Below are 21,910 nucleotides of genomic sequence, written 5' to 3' on the forward strand. Positions count from 1 at the left end.
TCCTCCTAAGTTTGAGGAAAGGGCCCTAGAGGCCTTTCTCATATCTTTTGAAAAAATAGCCAAACAGATGAAATGGCCGGAGGAAAGCTAGACACTGCTGATGCAAAGCAGGGTGATAATGGCAAGTTCCTTTGACTCCTCGAATGAGAGGGATATCAGCTTTTGTAACATCTGACAGTATTTATCAGTGCCAGGTGATGCCACTCAGGCTAAAAAAAAATGCCCCAGCCACTTTTCAAAGATGAATGAATCAGGTGATAGCCAGTGTTCCCAACAGTATAGTGTATCTTGATGATGTACTAATATACAGTCACACTTGGCAAGAACACTTAAACCAGCTAAAAGTTCTGTTTAAAAGTTACAAGCAGTGGACTTGGTAATAAATCTGGAAAAAAGTGTATTTGGAAAAGCAAGAGTAACTTAGCTTGGACACATAGTGGGGCAAGGACAACTATTGCCAAAAACGGCAAAGGTGCAAGCCTTTGTAGAGTTCTGTATCCCTAAATCTAAACGTGGGACAATGAGGTTTTGAGGGATATCTGGTTTTTACAGGAAATTTGTATGGAATTTTAGTACCTCATTAACCAATTTGCTGCAACAAAAGAAAACCAAAGTAGTATGGTCAGATGAATGCCAGCCAGCTTTTGAAAACCTAAAGGCAATATTAACTAATGAACCCAGTGTTGGCTGCTCCAAATTTTGGCAAACCCTTTAAATTAGCGATCAATGCTAGCGACCTGGAGGTTGGTGCAGTCCTATGACTCTATTGCAGGATGATGAATCGAGCATAGAGAAGCCAGTAGGGTACTTTTCAAGAGAACTAAATTACCATCAAAAAAGTATTCCACTGTGGAAAAAGAAACATTCGGACTTTGGCTGGCTCTCAAACATTTTGAAGTATATGTCCGCCAAGGCTATAAAGAAATACTAATATACACCCATTAACGTTTGTGGAAAAATTTAAAAACCAAAATGCTAGAATATTTAGACGGAGTTTGTTATTTCAACCTTATCATTTGAAAATTGTACATATTTCGGGGGAAAACAATGTTATAGCTGATGCTTTGTCACGCATTTAACAATGGTAAGTTATATGGATGGCGATGGTACAAAGAAAATGCTGTAAATTATCAGTAGAGTGAACGAGGACATGAATGTGAGAAAATGTTGGTGTTTTTTCCCAGTTTTTTTTTTGCATTGTAATGAAACACATTTTAAGAATGACATTTCATTTCGCCAAGGGCAAAGGTGTCACAGAACTGTATTTTTTTCACCTCTCTTTGCAACAGTGTGCCTTTAAGACAGAAAGAGAAGTTTAGATTTCTGAGAACAGTGTGCCAGCTGCACTTGTTACTTAGGTGACAGCAGGAGTGAGGAGGTCACATGATCTAATGTTTCAATTTAACTGTGTGGAAAAACCAGCTAAAACCAGTTTAGAGACACGAGCAAAGCATGCTTATTGAAGGAAAGAGCGGTCCATTTCTCAGCAGCAATTCTACGGTGAGTCATAGAATCATACAGCACAGAAACGGACCATTTGGCCCATCGTATCCATGCCGGCCATCAAACACTTAACTGTTCTAATCCCATTTTCCACCACTTGGCCCGTAGCCTTGTATGCTATGGCGTTTCAAGTGCTCATCTAAATACTACTAAAATGTTGTGAAGGTACCTGCCTTTACCACCCCTTCAGGCAGTGTGTTCCAGATTCCAACCACCCTCTGGGTGAAAAAAAAAATTCCTCAAATCCCCTCTAAACCTCCTGTACCTCATCTTAAATCTATGTTCCCTGGTTCTTGACCCCTCCGTTAAGAGTAAAAGTTTCTTCTGGTCTACCCTATCTATGCCCCTCATAATTTTGTATACCTCAATCATGACCCCCTCAGCCTCCTTTGCTCTAAGGAAAACAACCCTAGCCTATCCAGTCTCTCTTCATAGCTGAAATACTCCAGCCCAGGCAACGTCCTGGTGAATCTCCTCTACACCTTCTCCAGTGCCATCACATCTTCCTATAGTGTGGCGACCAGAACTGTAAACAATACTCCAGCTGTGGCCTAACTAGTGTTTTAATCAGCTCCATCATACCCTCCCTGCTCTTGTAATCTATGCCTCGGCTGGTAAAGGCAAGTATCCCATATGCTTCCTAACCACCTTATCTACCTGTGCTGCTGCCTTCAGTGATCTATGGACAAGTACGCCAAGGTCCCTTTGACCCTCTGTACTTCCTAGGGTCCTACCATGTATAACCTTGCCTTGTTCAACCTCCCAAAATGCATCACCTCACAGTTCTCAGTATTAAATTCCATTTGCTGCTGCTCTGCCCATCTCACCAGCCCATCTATATCATCCTGTATTCTAAGGCTTTCCTCCTCACTATTTACGACACTACCAATTTTCGTGTCATCTGCGAACTTACTGATCATACCTGCTATATTCACGTCTAAGTCATTAATGTACACTACAAACAGCAAGGGTCCCAGCACTGATCTCTGCGGTACACCACTGGTCACAGGCTTCCAATTGCAAAAAGCAACCCTCGACCATTACCCTTTGACTCCTGCTACTAAGCCAATTTTGGATCCGATTTGCCAAATTACCCTGAATCCATCTTCTTGACCCATCTCCCATGCGGGACCTTATCAAAAGCCTTACTGAAGTACATGTAGACTACATCAACTGCTTTACCCTCACCTACACACCTAGTCACTCCTGGAAAAAGTCAATCGAATTCGTTAGACACGATCTCCCCCTGACAAAGCCATGCTGACTATCCCTGCCTCTCCAAGTGGAGATTAATCCTGTCCCTCAGTATTTTTTCCAATAGTTTCCCTTCCACTGATGTTAGACTCACTGGCCTGTAATTACCTGGTTTATCCCCACTACCCTTCTTGAATAATGGTACCGCATTCATTGTCCTCCAGTCCTCTGACACCTCTCCTGTGGCCAGAGAGGATTTGAAAATTTATGTCAAAGCCCCTGTAATCTCCTCCCTTGCCTCACGTTACAGCCTGAGATGCATCTCATCTGGGCATGGGGATTTATCCACTTTTAAGCCCGCTAAAACCGCTAATACCTCCTCACTTTCAATGCTGATTTGTTCAATTCGAAAACAATCCCCCTCCCTGATCTCTACGCCGACATCGTCCTTCTCTGTAGTGAACACAGATGAAAAGTAACCATTCAAAACCTCACCTACGTCTTCTGGTTCCACCCATAGATTGCCACTTTGGTTCCTGATGGGCCCTACTCTGGCCCTGGTTATCCTCTTGCCCTTAATATACTTATAAAACGCCTTGGGATTTTCCTCAATCTTGTCTGCCAGTGTTTTTTCATGCCCCCTCTTTGCTCTCCTAATTACTTTAAGTATCCCCTTACGCTTTCTGTACTCCTGTAGGGCCTCCGCTGTTTTCAGCCCTCTGAATCTGCCATAAACCTCCTTTCTTTTTCCTTATCCAATCCTCTATATTCCTTGACATCCAGGATTCCTTGGACTTTTTGGTCCTACCCTTCACCTTTACGGGAACATGTTGGCCTTGAACTCTCACTATTTCCTTTTTGAATGACTTCCACTGGTCTGATGTAGATTTTCCAATAAGTAGCTGCTCCCAGTCCGCTTTGGCCAGATCCTGTTTTATTATGTTGAAAACAGCCTTCTCCCAATTCAGTACCTTTATTTCTGGTCCATCTTTGTCCTTTTTCATAACTACCTTAACTCTCAGAGTTATGGTCACTATCCCCGAAATGCTACCCCACTGACACCTCTACCACTTGTCCGGCTTCATTCCCTAGGATTACATCCAGTACCGCCCCTTCTCTTGTAGGACTTCCTACATGCTGGCTCAAAAGGCTCTCCTGGATGCACTTTAAGAGTTCCGCCCCCTTTAAGCCTTTTGCACTAAGACTATCCCAGTTAATACTGGGGAATTTGAAATCCCCTGCTATTATTACCGTGTTATTTTTACACCTCTGAGATTTGCCTACATATCTCTCCCTTACTGTTTGGAGGCCTGTATTGCACTCCCAGGAAAGTGATTACCCCCCTTTTGTTTTTAAGTTCTACCCATATGGCCTCATTCGAGGAACCTTCTAAGATATCATCCCTCCTTACTGCAGTAATTGACTCCTCGATCAATAGTGCAATGCCACTTCCTCGTTTACACCCCCCCCCTCCCGTCATGCCTGAAGATTCTATAACCTGGAGTATTGAGCTGCCAGTCCTGCCCTTCTCTCAACCATGTTTCTGAGAGAGCAATAATATCATATACCCATATGTTAATCAATGCCCTTAATTCATCTGCCTTACTTGAAAGACTTCATCCGTTAAAATAGATGCAATCCAGCCTTGCATTATTCGCTTGTGCCTTAACAGGTCTATATTTGCTCTGGCTTCCGGACTGACTTAGTTTCTCTTCTGAATTTGGCTTTGCATCACCCCCTACTGTACCTCCATTCTGCATCCCATCCCCCTGCCAAATTAGTTTAAACCGCGCCCCCCCCCCAACAACAGTACGGGCAAACCACCCTGCAAGGATGTTGGTCCGGTTCAGATGCAACCCGTCCAACTTGTACAGGTCCCACCTTTGCCCGAAACAGACCCAGTGATCCAGGAAATTAAAGCCCTCCCTCCTGCGCCATCTCTTCAGCCACGCATTCATTTGCTCTATCCTCCTATTCCTATACTCACTAGCATGTGGCACTGGGAGTAATTCAGAGATTACAACCTTTGAGGTCCTGCTTTTTAATCTGCTACCTAGCTCCCTAAATTCTGGTTGCAGGACCTCATCCCTCTTTCTACCTATGTCTTTGGTACCAATGTGAACCACGACCCGTGACTCTTCACCCTCCCCCTTCAGAATGTCCTGCAGTGGCTTTGTGACATCCTTGACCCTAGCACCAGGGAGGCAGCATACCATCCTGGAGTCACGTTTGCCACCACTGAAACGCCTATCTGTATCCCTTACGATAGAATACCCTATCACTATAGCTCTTCCGTTCTTTTTCCTCCCCTCCTGTGCAGTTGAACCAACCGTGGTGCCACAGACTTGGCTCTTGCTGCATTCGTCTGAGAAGCCATCTCCCTCAACAGTATCCAAAGCGGAAAATCTGTTAGAGTGGGAGATGGACCCAGGGGACTCCTGCACTACCTGCCTAGTTGTTCTCTGCCTGGCGGTCACCAATTCCCTTTCTGCCTGAACAGTCTTTGCCTGCGGTGCGTTCCCCTCCCTATACGTGCAATCCAGGATGATCTCAGCCTCACAGATGCTCCACAGTGTCCCCAGTCGCCGCTCCAGATCCAAAACGCGGATTTCGAGTAGCTGCAGCTGGAGACACTTCCTGCGCATGTGTTTGCCCTGGACACTGGAAGTGTCCCTAACTTCCCACATTGCACAGGAGGAGCACTCCACACTGCCGAGCTGCCCTGCAATGACTCTTGTTTCCCCACAGAGTGTAGCAGTTCCTCTTTTTTCTCTGAATATCTTCCTCTTCGATGCAGGAATTATTTTTCAAGAAAGTTTTCTGGGCTGTATTCATGGCCAATCTCCAGCAGTAATTCTCTTTTTAGCTGTTCACAGCTCCCCTGGTCTCTTTTACAGTGGCCAAAATGAAACTGAATGCTTCCAACAATCCAAATCACAAGACTGCCATAAATCTTTCCGGTTTCTTGGAAACCAGTCTTACTGTCTGCACTCTGCAAACACTTAGCCTCTGCAGTCATTGTTCAGAGTTTTTTTTCAGTCTTAAAGGCACACAGACCTTTTAATTTTTTAAAAGAAAAAACAAAACTCTTATGACAGTGTATCATATCACATTTATGATGTGCCTTGAAGTTGTTTTATAACTGCCAAGTCCATTCCCCCTCACCCAGGAAGACTTTGCGATATGTTGGATGTCTTAAGTTTTCACGCTACAGACTGTGTACTTGGCTGTGCTTTGGTTTTGCAATTCAGCAATGCCAGTGTGCCTGTCCATAAGCAGTGGTGCTCTGCGTTTTGAAGGAAATTGGTGCTTATATTCTGCCTGGAGTGTAACTGGTGTGGCATAACTTATATAACTCATTTGCACTGGACAAGTAAGTGAAAAAGTGACAGTTTATTGTCATATAGTGACATGCTGTCATGAATTTACCAATGAGAACATTTTCCAGTTTTCACACTAGCCTCTTTGACTGAATTTGTGAATTTAATATCAGCAGTGGGCAGTTTTGCTCTTTGAAGATGAGTCCACTGGAAATTATTTTGATTTTTTCATCCAGAAGAGCGATGAGACTGTAATTACATTAGCCTGGGCTGGATTCTAATCTGGGTTCTAAGGTGTACAGTTTGCTTATTCGACTGTGACATGTTAGTTCTCCACCTCTAAATATGTATTACTCTTAATTTTTTAAAATTTTCATTAACATTTAAACCATAGCCAACTGACTGTTACATATTGCATACTTATTATGAAATAGAGCTTATTTTGCATTCTTTACATTTGAAAAATCTGACACAAACTTGGTAGAGCTTTTCTGCATAAAAATATTTGTGTTATGCACGTTGTTACGAGCAGGTGAGAAAGGGGTCTAGGGGTTCCCTCTCAGCCTTTGCCTTGTTTAACTGTAACAGGATTTAATTTTTTAAAGACACTGTGCTTTGAGCCCCCCCCCCGCCGCCCCAGTGAATCCTTGTTCACTGCTTTCCAATAGTAAGGCAAAGAAATCAGTCAGACAGGTTTTCTTAGATTTAACCAAGAAAGGTGGAAGTTTATTAATCTTAAACTCTAATTCGGTTAACGAATACGAATACGTGACGTGACCACGCTAGCATGCATATGCGATAAACACACATGCAGATAGAGACAGACGAAGTAGAAAGAATAAAGGGGAACAGTTTGAGGCAATAGCTGGGTTTTATTTACGGTCCTTTGAGTTCAATGTAGAGTCTTTGGTTGCTGGTAAGTCTTGCCCTTTCGTTGGGGCCCAGTGCACGCTTTAAAACTTGCTTCAATGTAGGAGTCGTCTTCCTCTTGAGGTTTAAGTGACTTCAGTGTATCTGGAGATTAGTGAGAGAGAGGGGCTCTCTTCTTCCAAGTTCAGTTGCAATCTGCAGTCTGACCCAAGCTGTCCTGTGAGAAGTTCAAAACCAGACCTGGGCCAGCAGGTTAGTCATGTGACTCGCTGTTTAAATAAACTCCTGCATTTGTGGATTCTCCACCTCCCTTACACATTCAATGTCTGCTGATCAAAATCCATTTGGGTTAATTGGATCAGGGAGCAATTCTTTTGTCTCTCCAAGCACCGTCTCATAGTATGCAAATGTTTTTCCAGCCACTGCTTCAACAAGTCATCTCTTCATTCCAGCAACAGTTAAAGTTAATACTCGATGAAATTAATATGCCCCATTCTTGGTAGGTGGGGTCTTCATGACAACGAATATACTGTTGATGTATTTAATTTGGCCTGTAAGCAGCTTTGTTTGATACACTAGCTTTAACAGGTTTGTAAAATGGCAAACATGTTTGTGAATGTTACTGAAATGCAAAGAAATTGTAGCAGCTTCTTCTGTGATGGAGCTTTCTGTCATGTGTAATGGTACACAATGAAAATATCCTTTTTACTGTTTTTGCTGTAAATTAGTTAGTATTAATGTCAATTTCATCGTGCAATATAAGAAATAAGCTAGTAACTGGAATGCATTCAGAATATTTTCCAGCAAGTTATAGTAAAAGAAAAATCCAATGAAGTTAAGCATAATAGAACAGTATTGTTTCAGACTGGAGGAAATGACACTAGGGCTAATTGTTCCTCTTTTGCCTTCATTATGATAGAAAATATCACCTTGGGTTGGATTGCGTAAGATCAACATCTCCTACTGGGGCTGGGAAGATATGTCACCCTTTACAAATACTACTCTGCAGTGGCTTCCTGGTGAACCCAATGACTCTGGTTTCTGTGCATATCTAGTAAGAGCTGAAGTTGCTGGGTTGAAGGCTTATGCATGCACTGAAATGGCAGATGGCCTGATCTGTGAAAAACCAGTTGGTAAGTTTTTATTTACCTCAATACACAAATATTGTGAGTGAGATCATTTTTACATTAATGTAAGTTCAGGCAAAACTTGAAAAATAAATAGTAAATAAGGCACCTGATATATGTGCAATTTCTTTCAGGCTGTGCTATTGGTAGTGAAGTGGTAAAGAATCTTTTTGTGACTTTTCTATAAATAGCAAACAATGGAAAACCTCCTCCTAGGTCATTCATACTTGTATTTATGTTTGTGATGAATGTACCTAAAAAGTTTACACGCTGAATTATATTTTTGTACTTTTGTGTGGCAAATGCAACAGTTATTTTCTGCATCTGCTTTGTTCCATACTAATCACCATGAGCCTAGTTAATCTACTTTTATGTATTGGCGAGATGATAGATTCCATTGTCAGTTCTGGATATCACTAGAGCAGAACTTGATGTCAGAGCGAAAAAGAAAATCCATACAAAATATTTTGCTACTATGCTATTTTTGGCTGGAAGCTTTAAAGAAAGAGAACAAAAACAAATAAGTGTCATGAAATATCAGAAATTTAGAAACTGCCTCCTCTAGTTCTCATTCCTGTGCACTCCCATTTTCACTTTGAAACCATAAAATCCATTGGTGTTTAAAGATCAAGACTATATGCTTGCCAGCTTCAACCACCTCCACCCCCATTCTCACTCTGACCCCCATGTCATTCTACAGCTTCTCCCTTACCTCCCAGTAGGCCCTCATGAAGCTGATCTTCTCTAATACCAAAAACCTGGAACTCCCTTCCTAACTCTCTTCTTAACTGGCCTCATGGTGATTTGTGTGGGACAGTGCAGATGCAGAAAATAACTGTTGCATTTGCCCCACATTAGTGTAAAAATATAATTCAGCGTGTAAACTATTTAGGTACATTCATCACAAACATATATACAAGTATGAACGACCTAGGAGGAGGTTTTCCATTGTTTGCTATTTATAGCAAAGTCACAAAAAGATTCTTTATACACAAGTTTACCACTTCACTACCAATAGCACACCAGATGGACTACGGTGGTTCAAGAAGACGGCTTACCACCACCTTCTCAATGGCAATTAGGGATGGACAATAAACGCTGGCCCTGCCAGTGATGCTGACATCCCATGAAAGAATAAAAAAAAAATCCCATGTGCAGTTGCCTGCTTCCTGACTCTTTATGCACCTAGACTTACTCAGCCCAATACACTCTGCCATCCTCAATGGCTTACTGTCTTTCATCTCGTATCCTCCACCTTTCAAGACTGCCATTTGCACCCTCGATAAAATTTTCCTTCTTTCCTCTGTCCTCCTTCCATCTTCAACCTGTCCCTTCCTGTAGTCCTCTATTGTGTTATGACCCAACTCCATAACCGCTTCTTCCATAACTCCCTCTTTGCATTCTTTCAATCTCTTTACTATTTTGCCTGTAGCGCCAAGACCACCCTCATTTTAGTTATCAATGACATTCTATGTGATTGAAACCACATTGACTATCCCTTCGCATCCGCCTTGATCCTTCTTTAGTATTTAACAAAATTGATCACTCCCCACACCTCTACCATTTCTCCTCTGCAGCTGACCTCCATTATGCCAGCCTAGCTTGCTTTTACTTTTACCTATGCAACCCTAACTTGACAATATCATTCATGGGCACAGGGTGAGTTTTCACATGTCTACTGATGACCCCCAGCTTTATATCTTCTCTCACCACTTTGGTCTTTTTGCCCAAATCTGTCCTATCAAAGAATTTCCTTCACAATCTCAAAAAAGACCAAAGTCACCCTGTTTGGCTCTCACCCAAACCACACCTTAGCACCTGACATTCTTCCTCCCTCAATCTCTAACTGATCCTTAAGCAAAGCGACAGTACGCACCTTGATTGATTCTGAACTAAGAAGCCATTTGGCTGCCTTAGTTGTTGTCTACTCAGCCCTATGCTCCCCCAGTCTATCTGCACTCTTGTTCTGAACCTGTATCACTCTACTGTTACCACTCCCTTTCTACCTCCACAACATGGCAGACCACTAACTCATTTCTCTCACCGTTACTGAGTATTTGTATATCCACACCTTTGCTAAAGTTGAGTCTCATTTCCTCTTTCCCTGCTAGCCTACTGTTTGCTGTTGGCAAATTGTAACTCATCCAAAGCTCCCTACCCATCTTCTATCTCACACTGTCTGATTACCCTGTCACCCTTGTGCTTGCCAACACTCACTGTCTACCTATTCACCTATGTATCCATTTCAAAACCAATTGTCCCCATTTACAATCTCACGAAAGCCTCATTGCTCCGAATCCCTATGTTCCTGTATAAGGCCTCTATCCTCCTGATTCTGGCCTCCTTTGTATTTGTGTTTCTCTTCACTCTACTTTCAGCTGCAGAACCCCCAGCTTTTTCAACCTGCACTCTGGAACATTCTCCACAAGCCTCTCTGCCTCGCTAACTCTATTCCTCTTTCAAAAGCCTCCTCTAAACCTACCTCCTCTAAACCTACCTCCTTTGATCTTCCTAACAGTCACCCACCTCTCCCCCAATTGTTTCTCCATTTGTTTTGGTCTCCAGTGTCCTACTTTTGTGAAGTACTTGGGGCGCATACTGTGTTATTGATGCTTTTTAAGTCTGCTTTGATGGAGAATTTTTTGCCATTTGAAATGATTACACTAAATTTGATTTAGGGTTAGTTTTGAATAAATTCCTTGATTGCTTTTACTGTAAAATAGTTTAATATTTTCTTAAGTTAAATGCTGGTAAATTAGAACTTCTCAACATTACCTGAAAGATGTGACAGTTTCAGTTTCAAACTTTTTTCAGTTTTCTTCAAATACTTTATATAAAGCAAAATCCTGTTAAGTTATAGTGTGGCAAAGATATCACGCACTTACAATAGACAGTGTATTGGACCAACATTTAAATCTACATTTTGTACTCTAGAGGGCAGACTTACACTTGAATTAAAGCATCTTGAACCATTTTCAAAAAATATTTTCTGTTTTTTCACTTGATAAATGTACAGTTCCATCCCCAAGTCTGTTCTAATTTAATAATTATGCTAACTATTTTGTACAAAGGAAGAATTTAAAATAATGAAGGAAAAAATAGGAATCACAGAATTGTTACAGCACAGGAGGAGGCTATTCGACCTATCGTGTCTGCACCGGCTCTCTGAAAGAGCAATTCATTCAGTTCTATTCCCCTGCCTTCTCCCCGTAACCCTGCACATTCTTCTTTTTCATCTAACAGTCCAGTTCCCTTTTGAATGCTTCAGTTGAACTTGCCTCCACCACACTCTCAGACAGCGCATTCCAGACATTAACCCCTAGCTGCGTGAAAACGTTTTTCCTCATGGCACTTTTGCTTCTCTGACCAAATACTTCAAATCTGTGCCCTCTCGTTCTCGATCCTTTCACAAGTGGGAACAGTTTCTCTCTCTCTACTCTGTCCAGACCCCTCATGATTTTGAATACCTTTATCAAATCATATCTCAGCCTTCTCTTCTTGAAGGAAAACAGTTCTAACTTCTCCAATCTATCTTCAGAACTGAAATTCCTCATCCATGGAACCATTCTCGTGAAACTTTTCTGCACACTCTCCAATGCCCTCACATCTTTCCAAAAGTGCAGCGCCCAGAACTGGACACAGTACTCCAGCTGAGGCTGAACTAGTGTCATATACAAGTTCAACATAAGTTCCTTGCTCTTGTATTCTATGTCCCTATTAATAAATCCCAGGATACTGTATGCTTTATTAACCACTCTCTCAACCTGTCCTGCCACCTTCAATGACTTATGCAGATATATACCTCGATCCCTCCGCTCCTGCACAGCTTTTAGAATTGTACCCTTTATTCTATATTGTCTCTCCATGTTCTTGCTACCAAAATGAATCACTTCACATTTCTCTGCATTGAACTTCATCTGCCACCTGTCTGCCCATTCCACCAACTTGTCTATGTCCTTTTGAAGTTCTGCACTATCCTGCTCACTGTTCACAATGCTTCCAAGTTTTGTATCATCTGCAAACTGTGCCCTGTACACCAAGGTCTAGGTCATTAATATATCTCGGGAAAAGCAAGGGTCCCAACACTGATCACTGGGAAACTCCACTACAAACCTTGCTCCAGCCCGAAAAACATCCATTAACCACTACTCTTTGTTTCCTGTCACTCAGCCAATTCCGTATTCATGTTGCTACCGTCCCTTTTATTCCATGAGCTATCATGTTTCTCAAGTCTGTTGTGTGGCACTGTATCAAACGCCTTTTGAAAGTCCATGTACATCACATTCACAGCATTGCCCTCATCAACCTGTTAACTCCTCAAAAAACTCCAAGTTAGTTCAACATGATTTTCGCTTAAGAAATCCATGCTGGCTTTGCTTAATTAACTTGCATTTGTCCATGTGATTATTTATTTTGTCCCAAATTAATTTTCTGGAAGTTTCCCCCAACTGAAGTTAAACTGACTGGCTTGTAATTGCTGGGCTTATCTTTACATCCTTTTTTAAACAAGGGTGTAACGTTTGCAATTCTCCAGTCCTCTGGCACTACCCCCGAGTCTAAGGAAGGCTGAAAAATTATGGCCAGTGCCTCTGTGATTTCCACCCTCATTTCCCTCAGTATCATTGGATGCATCTCATCAGTCCCAGTGCATTATCCACTTTAAGTACAGAAAGCCTATCTAATATGTCTTCCTTATAAATTTTAAACCCTTCTAGTGTCTGAGTTACATCCTCTTTTACCTGGGTTGCATCTTCTTCCTTGGTAAAGAAAGATGCAAAGTATTCATTTAATACCTCTGCTATGCCCTCTGCTTCCATGTGTAAATCCCCTTTATAGTCCCTAATCGACCCCACTCCTCCTTTTACCACCCTTTTGCTATTTATATGTCTATAGAAAACTTTTGGATTTCCTTTAATGCTAGCTGCCAGTTTCTTTTCATGCTCTCCCTTTTTGCTTCTCTTATTTGCTTTTTCACTTCCCCTCTGGACCTTCTGTATTCAACCTGGTTCTCGATGGTATTTTCTACCTGACGTCTGTCATAAGCATAAGGGAAAGTAATGCATTAAATTTTTATATAATTAAATTTAAAGAGAAGATTGGCATTAACAAATATTGTCTAAATTACAGGATTTTTTTTGGTTTACTTATCATATTTTCCATTGATATTAATTAATGACTACTTTGTGCAGCAGTATACATTGTGTGTCCTCTCAGCAGATATGTTGGCTGCTGCATCTGGAAAAATTTTCTTTTCTCCTTGCATGAGTAAAGCAACAATCAAATCCATATGCTGTTGTTCCAAGAATCATGGATAGAGGAATCTTTTTAAACATGAAAAAAAACAACGATGAGAAAATTGCATTTCTCCATTCAAGCCCATTAACGTTCCCACCACCCCCCAACCAAATGGCATTCAATTGCATTTTGAACAACTCCAGTGTTTGTCTCAAAACAATGAAGAATTAAGTACAATTTTGAAAAACCAAGAATGTGATAAATAGGGTACTGCATTTTTAGATTAAGGGAAAGGCAAGAATATTTATACTAATGGACTGTCCCAGGTATGTATTCCATTGCTAAAAAATATTCTTTATATTGATTTTCACTGTCTTCTCTGCACATTATTGAGACAAGTAGCATATCAAATCTTGAGTATGTGGTAAAGAAAAATAGCATTGAAGTTTCCTACATTACTCTAACAACAACACTTCAAAAGTACTTGTTTAGCTGTGAAGTGCTTTGAGGTCTCCTGACATTGTGAAAGATGCTAAATAAATGCAAGTCTTTTTAGTTTCCACAAATTACTGAACTGTGTACATGTATCTATCTACTGATGTAATAAAAATGGTACATATATACACAATACCTGTTTATCACACTTCAGGCAATGCATTTTCTGTAATACAAAGGTGGAGGCAAAATTATTCTAAGCAATTTTTTAGCAGCTGTCGGCTTTTTGGCAAATTTCTTCCAAAACATTAATTAAAATGTATACACAGAAACTGACTCGCCCACACAAAGTACTCAAACACAATAATCACGATGTCTGTAACTTACAACTTTTACCAATCTTGCCTTTTTCATAAAAAGTCCTTCTTAAAGCCATGCATGAAAGAACCAGAGCCCAGGATAAAAAGTCTACAACAGCCTGCTGAGTTCTCAATCTTAAAAAGTTAGGTGCTTCCAAGCTGCAGACTGAAACTGATGAACACGCTGTAATTTTGGATTTCCTTCAAAAAAAAATTAAATTTTTTAGCTTGACTTTACCTAATGGTTTTCTTTTGTGGCTTAAAAGGAGACTGTTCCATTTTAGCAGAATATTGCAATCATCTTTTCATATTTAACATATATAAAAGAGCAACAAATCATTCTAACTATGAGCATCAAGGACAATTTACATCAAAGAAAAACGCACTTTTATCCACTGTCTTTCATATTCTCAGGACATTCCAGAACACTTTACAGTCAATTAATTATATTTGAATTGTAGTCACTGTTGTTTTCTAGACACACAGCAGCTAATAGGTGCACAGCAAGAAGCCACAAACACCAATTAGAGGAATGACCGGCTAATCTGCTTTTACTGCTGCTCGTTGAGTGATTAATGTTGTCCAAAACATTGGGAATGCGACAATTATTTGTGTGATGGGATCTTTTACTTCCAACTGAACTGGCAAACTGGACCTTGGTTAAATGTCTCCTTCAGAAGAAAGCACCTCTGATGTAGTAGAGTGAAACCTGTACAAAGGCACACTGCCAAAAACTGACATTTATTGGCAGCCACAAATATCTTGCATTGTAACAGATACAAGCTGCACCTGAAACTACGCACACTAGTAAATTACACACTACGGACAGCCTTCAATGTCCCAAGCCCGTTTACAATGTAAGACATTGAGGTGGGGATGGGGAGAGACAGGTCAGAATGAGGCTGCAGCAGGTGAAAGAAATGTCTTTTGTGTAATAGGGAGCTGTTTACCCAGTATCCATAGTGGTAGAGATACAGCTGTTTCTCTGGGATTCAATGTTTGCACGGCTTTGGATGCTGGGTAAAGAACTCGCCATTCGATAAAAGCTGGGAACTGTACTGGGCAACACGACATTTCACTCCACCTGTACATCAGATACAGATGAGCTGACTATCCACCCCCAATAGCAACTGCAGTACTTGAGGGAGGAGTTCCCGGACAGATATTAATTTCCTCCTTGCTCCCCACGAATTTAGCTGGGATCTGCCAGCCACTCCAGCCCTACAGTAGCCAGCACGCTCTGTGCAGGCTGCCATGGGAGCAGATCCCACACTCATGACCTCCCTCAAAGGAAAAGGATAGCAATGAACTGGGAAACATAACAAACAAAAAATTAACTGAAATCAAATCCCACTGACGGGGTTCTAGAATTAGGCACAACCCCAGGTGAGGGCTAAAAAAGACATTACGGCTAGAGATGTTATGGTTCATTACAATAACCATTTTGAAAAAAAGGATACCTGATGTAAGTCTCCTGCGTATCCCTAATTTACAGGTATCATTGTACTTCCTCCACAGCCCTAAACTCAAATTTTCTTAATTTTCTTGAAAATTTCTATCACTGTGACATCTTGGAGACTTTTAGTTTCATTGCCAGAACACTCAACCATGAACAAAAGGGTTACTGCTCCCTCAAACTGGATTAAATTTGGACCTTCAGAGGTAAAAGAAACCATATTTAAATTTTAATGTTCAACAGGCCCATGGTAGTCATATTTAATAACTTTTGACAATTTTGAACTATGTTGGATAAAGCCTCAGGTTCTCGTAGCAGGATCGCTTTGCAATATGTTTTTATTTTCAGAAGTCCCATTACCTTCTGATTTCCCTGCAATTAGTATATTGTTCTGCCATTACAACTAAGCACACCGTATTACCACTGTTTAACTGTAATGAAAATTCAAACTGTCCCATTATATTGCCAAATCATTGAATTTAATATCAGGTTAACCTGCTACAATGCATTGATTAGAACACAAGTTGTTAAACAGAATTCCAGTGGCTCTTCCGCAAATTCCTACTTACGAAATGTGTTTACGGTCCAGGATGCGGGAATTTTGTGCAAATGGTCATGTATAAACTGATTACAGACAAAAAAATTCAAACCATTTTTGTAATTTCACAAAGCCTTTGTGAAAAAGGATCATGTAGAATTAATGTGGCTGAAATTGATATTTTAACTGAAAAGAGGAAAAAATTATTTAAGTAATTTTAAGTAAGAGACTTTTTTTTTTGCAGTCAGTCCAAATCAAAGTGCCAGACCATGCAAGACTCCTTGTTCCCTCAGAACAACTTGTTCGAACTGCACAAGCCAGAGTGTGGAATGCATGTGGTGCAGCAGTGCTAAGCGTTGTGTGGACTCCAATACATATGTAATCTCTTTCCCATATGGACAGTGCATGGAGTGGCAGACTGTGAGCTGCCTTTGTAAGTATTTAATTCTTTTTCTAAACTGTGCTTAAGGCCTCTCCTGGTTGTTCAGATTTATCCAATATTTAGCTAAAGTAGATGATCTCGTGTTGGGATACCACGATTGGCCTCAGCCCTCTCAATTAGGATAGAATTGACCGGGGTAGCCATTCTTCTGAGCTATCCATTAACCTGTGCTGGAAGCATGTGTGCAGATGTTGTAAGAGAAGTAGATCAAACTCAGTTGTGATGGTAAAATAGCAATAGTCACCTGATGAGATACTGGAGGGTGCATGGTGCCTGTGTAACTGTTCTGCAGCAAAAAACCAACATGTTTAGGATAGGAGAAGATAAAATTGGCAATGGAAAAAATTTACTGAGTGATTTCTAGTTTCACAAAATAAGTCCAGAACCTAATTAAAGTTAAATGTTTATATTCTTTATGTTTAAAAATTGAAGCCTTTTTGACAACTTTCAAGTCTTTTTTGAGGTAAAGACTAGATACAGAATCTGATGCTTATTTTCTGGAGCAATATGAGAGAGAAATATAGGAACCGTTTGGATCCACAGCCGTCAAGTAGTACAACAGTTTATAACAGAGCACATTCCAGAGGTTGTTATTTACTTATTTCCACAGACAAAATAATTCTATTATGTTGACTTAATGATATTGTAGATTACCACAGTTCATTGGATACCATAAAGAGATATCTGAATGCCACTTCAAAAGTTGTTTTGCAACAAAACATTCAACAGAATTTAATTTTCATACTAGTAATTTTATTATATGCTACCCAGCAGGTTATTAACTCTGAATGAAACTGAAGAGGATTAATGTCTTGTTTCAAGCCTGTGTGCATGATTTTCTACCAGTGGTTTTGCTTCTTCCAAACTGAAACATTAACAAAAACAGCAGACTTCTCCTGTGAATATAGAATGTTGCATTTCAAGGCACCTTGTGACTGTAGAGGAAGAAAATCTGGATTGGCCTAATCCTTATAGAAGCATTGAATTTTACAGAACAGAATACCATTCATCTCGTGTCTCTGCTGATTCTTGTTGCAGCAATCCAAAACTAATCCAACTGTCCTGCTTTTTCCCCATAGTCCCATCTCTTCCTTCACTTAAATATGATTCCAATTTTTCTCTTTAAAAATATAATGGTCTGGCCTCAATCGCCTCTTCACATTGACGGTACCCTCCATCATGTTGCGTGGAACTACCACCATGTTAAATGTGATAGATTGTAAACAGATCTAGCTGTTCGAAACTGGGCATCCATAAGGCGCTGTGGGCCATCAGCAGCAGCAGAATTGTATTCAACCACAAGATGTAAACTTATCCCCCATATCCCCCACTCTACCATTACCATCAAACCAGGAGACCAACCCTGCTTCAATGAAGAATGCAGGAGAGCACGCCAGGAGCAGCACCAGGCATACCTCAAAATGAGGTGTCAACCTGGTGAAGCTACAACACAGGACTACATGCATGCCAAACAGCAGAAGCAGCATACGATAGAGCGAAGCAATCCCACAACCAACGGATCAGACCTAAGCTCTGCAGTCCTTACACACCCAGTCGTGAATAGTGGTGGACAATTAAACAACTAACAGGAGGAGGAGACTCCACAAATAACCCCATCCTCAATAATGGGGGATCCCAGAACATCAGTGCAAGAGAAGGCTGAAGCATTTGCAAAAATCTTCAGCCAGAAGTACCGAATGGATGATCCATCTCTGCCTCCTCCTGAAGTCCCCAACATTGCAGATGCCAGTCTTCAGCCAATCCGATTCACTCCACGTGATATCAAAAAACGGCTGAAAGCACTGGATACTGCAAAGGCTATGGTCCCTGCAATAGTACTGAAGACTTGTGCTCCAGAACTGGCTAGGCCCTGAGCCAAGCTGTTCCAGCTACAACACTGGCATCTACCCAGCAATGTGGAAAATTGCCCAGGTATGTCCTGGCAATTGTCATGACACAAAAAGCAGGACAAAACCAACCCCCAATTACCACCCCATCAGCCTCCTCTCGATCATCAGCAAAGTGATGGAAGTTGTCATCGACAGTGCTATCAAGTGGCACTTAATCAGCAATAACATGCTCAGTTTGGTTTCCGCCAGGGCCACTCAGCTCCTGACCTCATTACAACTTTGGTCAAAACATGGACAAAAGAGCTGAACTCCAGAGTTGAGGTGTGAGTGACTGCCCTTGACATCAAGGCAGCATTTGACTGAATGTGGCATCAAGGAGCCCAAGCAAAACTGGAGTCAATGGGAAGCAGAGAGAAAACTCTCCGCTGTTTGGAGTCATACCTAGCACAAAGGAAGATGGTTGTGGTTGTTGGAGGTCAATCATCTCAATCCCAGGGCAACACTGCAGGAGTACCTCAGGATAGTCTCCTCGGCTCAATCATCTTCAGCTGCTTCATCAAGATCTTCCCTCCATCATAAGGTCAGAAGTGGAGATGTTCGCTGATGATTGCACAAAGTTCAATACCATTTGCGACTCAGATAATGAAGCACTCTGTGTCCGTATGCAGCAAGAGCTGGCCAACATCCAGGCTTGGCTAATAAGTGGAACATTACATTCATGCCACACAAGTGCCAGGCAATGACCATTTCCAACAAGTGAGAATCCAGCCATCTTCCCTTGACATTCAATGGCATTACCATCATTGAATCCCCCCCTATCAACATCCTGGGATTACCATTGACCAGGAACTGAACTGGACTAGCCATATAAATAGAGTGGCTATGAGAGCAGGTCAGAGGGTGGGAATTCTGTGGCAAGTAACTCACCTCCTGACTCCCCAAAGCCTGTCCGCCATCGACAAGGCTCAAGTCATGAGTGTGATGGAATACTTTCCACTTACCTGGATGAGTGCAGCCCCAACAACACTCAAGACGTTTGACACCATCCAGGACAAAGCAGCCTGTTTGATTGGAACCCCATCCACCACCTTCAACATTCACCCCTTCTACCACCGATGCACAGTGGCAGCAGTGTGTACCATCTACAAGATGCACTGCAGCAACTCATCAAGACTCCTTCGGCAGTACCTTCCAAACCCATGACCTCTACCACCTAGAAGGACAAGGGCAGCAGATGCATGGGGAAACCACCACTTGCAAGTTCCCCTCCAAGCCATACACCATCCTGACTTAGAATTATGTTGCCATTCCTTCACTGTCGCTGGGTCAAAATCCTGGAACTCCCTTTCCTATCAGCACTGTTTGTGGATATACACCACATGGACTGCAGCAGTTCAAGAAGGCAGCTTGTCATCAACTTCTCAAGGGTAATTAGTGTAATGAGTTATTTCTTGTCTGATGCAACATAAATGAGATACATGGGGTCCAGTTGAAGATCTCAAAACAGGTTTATTAACAGCTAATAATTTATATACAGTGCAGAGCTAACTATGTACAGAACATGCCTCTGGGTGTTACAGTAGCAGAGTGACACTGGTTCTGAGTCACAGGACTACGTACTGATACTTAGCTCACTAGCATACTAAGATCTTAAATGGACATCACTCTTAAAGGCAATCATACAACAATTTGGGATGAGCAATAAATTCTGGCCTAGCCAACGACCCTCACATCCCATGAAAGAATTTTTTAAAATCCATTCTCCAATAACTCTTTATTTTTAAAAAAAATCTATTTTCTCACTTTGTGAACTGCCCAACCAAAGGAAATCATCCCTAGCCATGCTGTTACAAGCTCCAATGAAATTCCCTTTCAGCCGCCTTTTCTTGAGGGTAAGTAGTTGCAATATCTCAAGACACATTTCATAAATTTGCACCCTTGGCATCGTCCTAGTGAATGTAAGCCAAAGATTAATGCTCTTTGGCTTTAATGCTCTTTCTATAAAGGTATACCCATAATTTTCCAGTCTTCCTTAGACTCGGGTGGTGCCAGAGCACTGGAGAATTGTGGATGTTACGCCCTTGTTCAAAAAATGATTTAAAGATAAGCCCAGCAAATAGAGGCCAGACAGTTTAATCTCTGTGGAGGGAAAACTTCTAGAAATAATAATTCGGCGCAAAATTAATAGTCATATGGACAAATATGGATTAATTAAGGAAAGCCAGCTTAGATTTTTTTGAGGGAAAATCGTGTTTAACTAACTTGCTGGACTTTAGTGAAGGGGTAACTGAGAGGGTTGATGACGGTAGTGCTCTTGATGTGTCGTACATAGACTTTCAAAAGGCATTTGCTGCAGTGCCACACAACAGACTTGTAAGCAAACTTATAGCTCATGGAATAAAAGGGACAGTAGCAACATGGATACAAAATTGGCTGAGTGACAGGAAACAGAGAGTAGTGGTTAATGGATGTTTTTCAGGCTGGAGGAAGGTTTGTAGTAGAATTCCTTAGGGGTCAGTGTTGGGACCCTTGCTCTTCCTGATGTATATTATTAACTTAGACCTTGGTGTACAGGGCAAACTTTAAAATTTGCGGATGATATGCAACTTGGAAGCATTGTGAACTGTGAGGATAGTCTGGAACTTTAAAAGGACATAGGCAAGCTGGTGGAATGGACGGACAGGTGGCAGATGAAGTTCAGTGTGGATAAATGTGAAGTGATTCATTTTGGTAGGAAGAACATGGAGAGACAATATAAAATAAAGGGTGCAACTCCAAAGTGAGTGCAGGAACAGAGGGACCTAGATGTATATGTGCATAAATCATTGAAGGTGGCATGACAGGTTGAGAAAGCAGTTAATAAAGCATACAATATCCTGGGCTTTATTAATAGTGGCATAGAGTACAAGAGCAAGGAAGCTATGTTGAACTTATACAAGACACTAGTTTGGTCTCAGCTGCAGTATTGCATCCAGTTCTGGACGCCGCAAGACTTGGACAATATCCAGGCTTGGGCTGATAAGTGGCAAGTAACATTCGTGCCATATAAGTGCCAGGCAATGACCATCTCCAACAAGAGAGAATCTGACCATCTCCCTTTGACATTCAACAGCATTACGATCGCTGAATCTCCCGCTATCAACATCCTAGGGTTTACGATTTACCAGAAACTGAACTGGAGTAGCCATATAAATACTGTGGCTACAGGAGCAAGTCAGAGGCTAGGAATCCTGTGGGCGAGTAACTCACTTCCTGACTCCTCAAAGCCTGTCCACCATCTACAAGGCACAAGTCAGGAGTGTGATGGGATACTCTCCACTTGCCTGGATGGGTGCTGCTCCAACAACAGTCAAAGCTCGACACCATCAAGGACAAAGCAGCCTGTTTGATCTGCACCCCGACGTACAATGGCAGCAGTGTGTACCGTCTACAAGATGCACTGCATCAGCGCACCAAGGCTGCTCAGGCAGCACCTTTTAAACCTGCGACTTCTACCACCTAGAAGGACAAGGGCAGCAGATGCGCGGGAACACCACCGCTTGCAAGTTCCCCTTCAAACCACGCACCATCCTAACTTGGAA

At 41.5% G+C, this 21,910-nt stretch overlaps 1 protein-coding gene across 5 annotated transcripts in view; it reads left to right on the forward strand.

Annotated features, from left to right (window-relative positions):
* Positions 1–21,910, forward strand: part of atrnl1b (attractin-like 1b) — a 1,082,183-nt gene that overhangs the window by 304,027 nt on the left and 756,246 nt on the right. For all 5 annotated transcript variants that reach the window (XM_068052965.1, XM_068052967.1, XM_068052968.1 and 2 more), the window contains exons 16-17: positions 7,807–8,020; positions 16,282–16,470. In XM_068052965.1, the coding sequence (XP_067909066.1) occupies positions 7,807–8,020; positions 16,282–16,470 (403 nt within the window). The remainder of the gene's footprint in view (positions 1–7,806; positions 8,021–16,281; positions 16,471–21,910) is intronic.

Source organism: Heterodontus francisci, chromosome 20, assembly GCF_036365525.1.
Source record: "Heterodontus francisci isolate sHetFra1 chromosome 20, sHetFra1.hap1, whole genome shotgun sequence".
In the NCBI taxonomy this organism is placed as follows: domain Eukaryota; kingdom Metazoa; phylum Chordata; class Chondrichthyes; order Heterodontiformes; family Heterodontidae; genus Heterodontus; species Heterodontus francisci.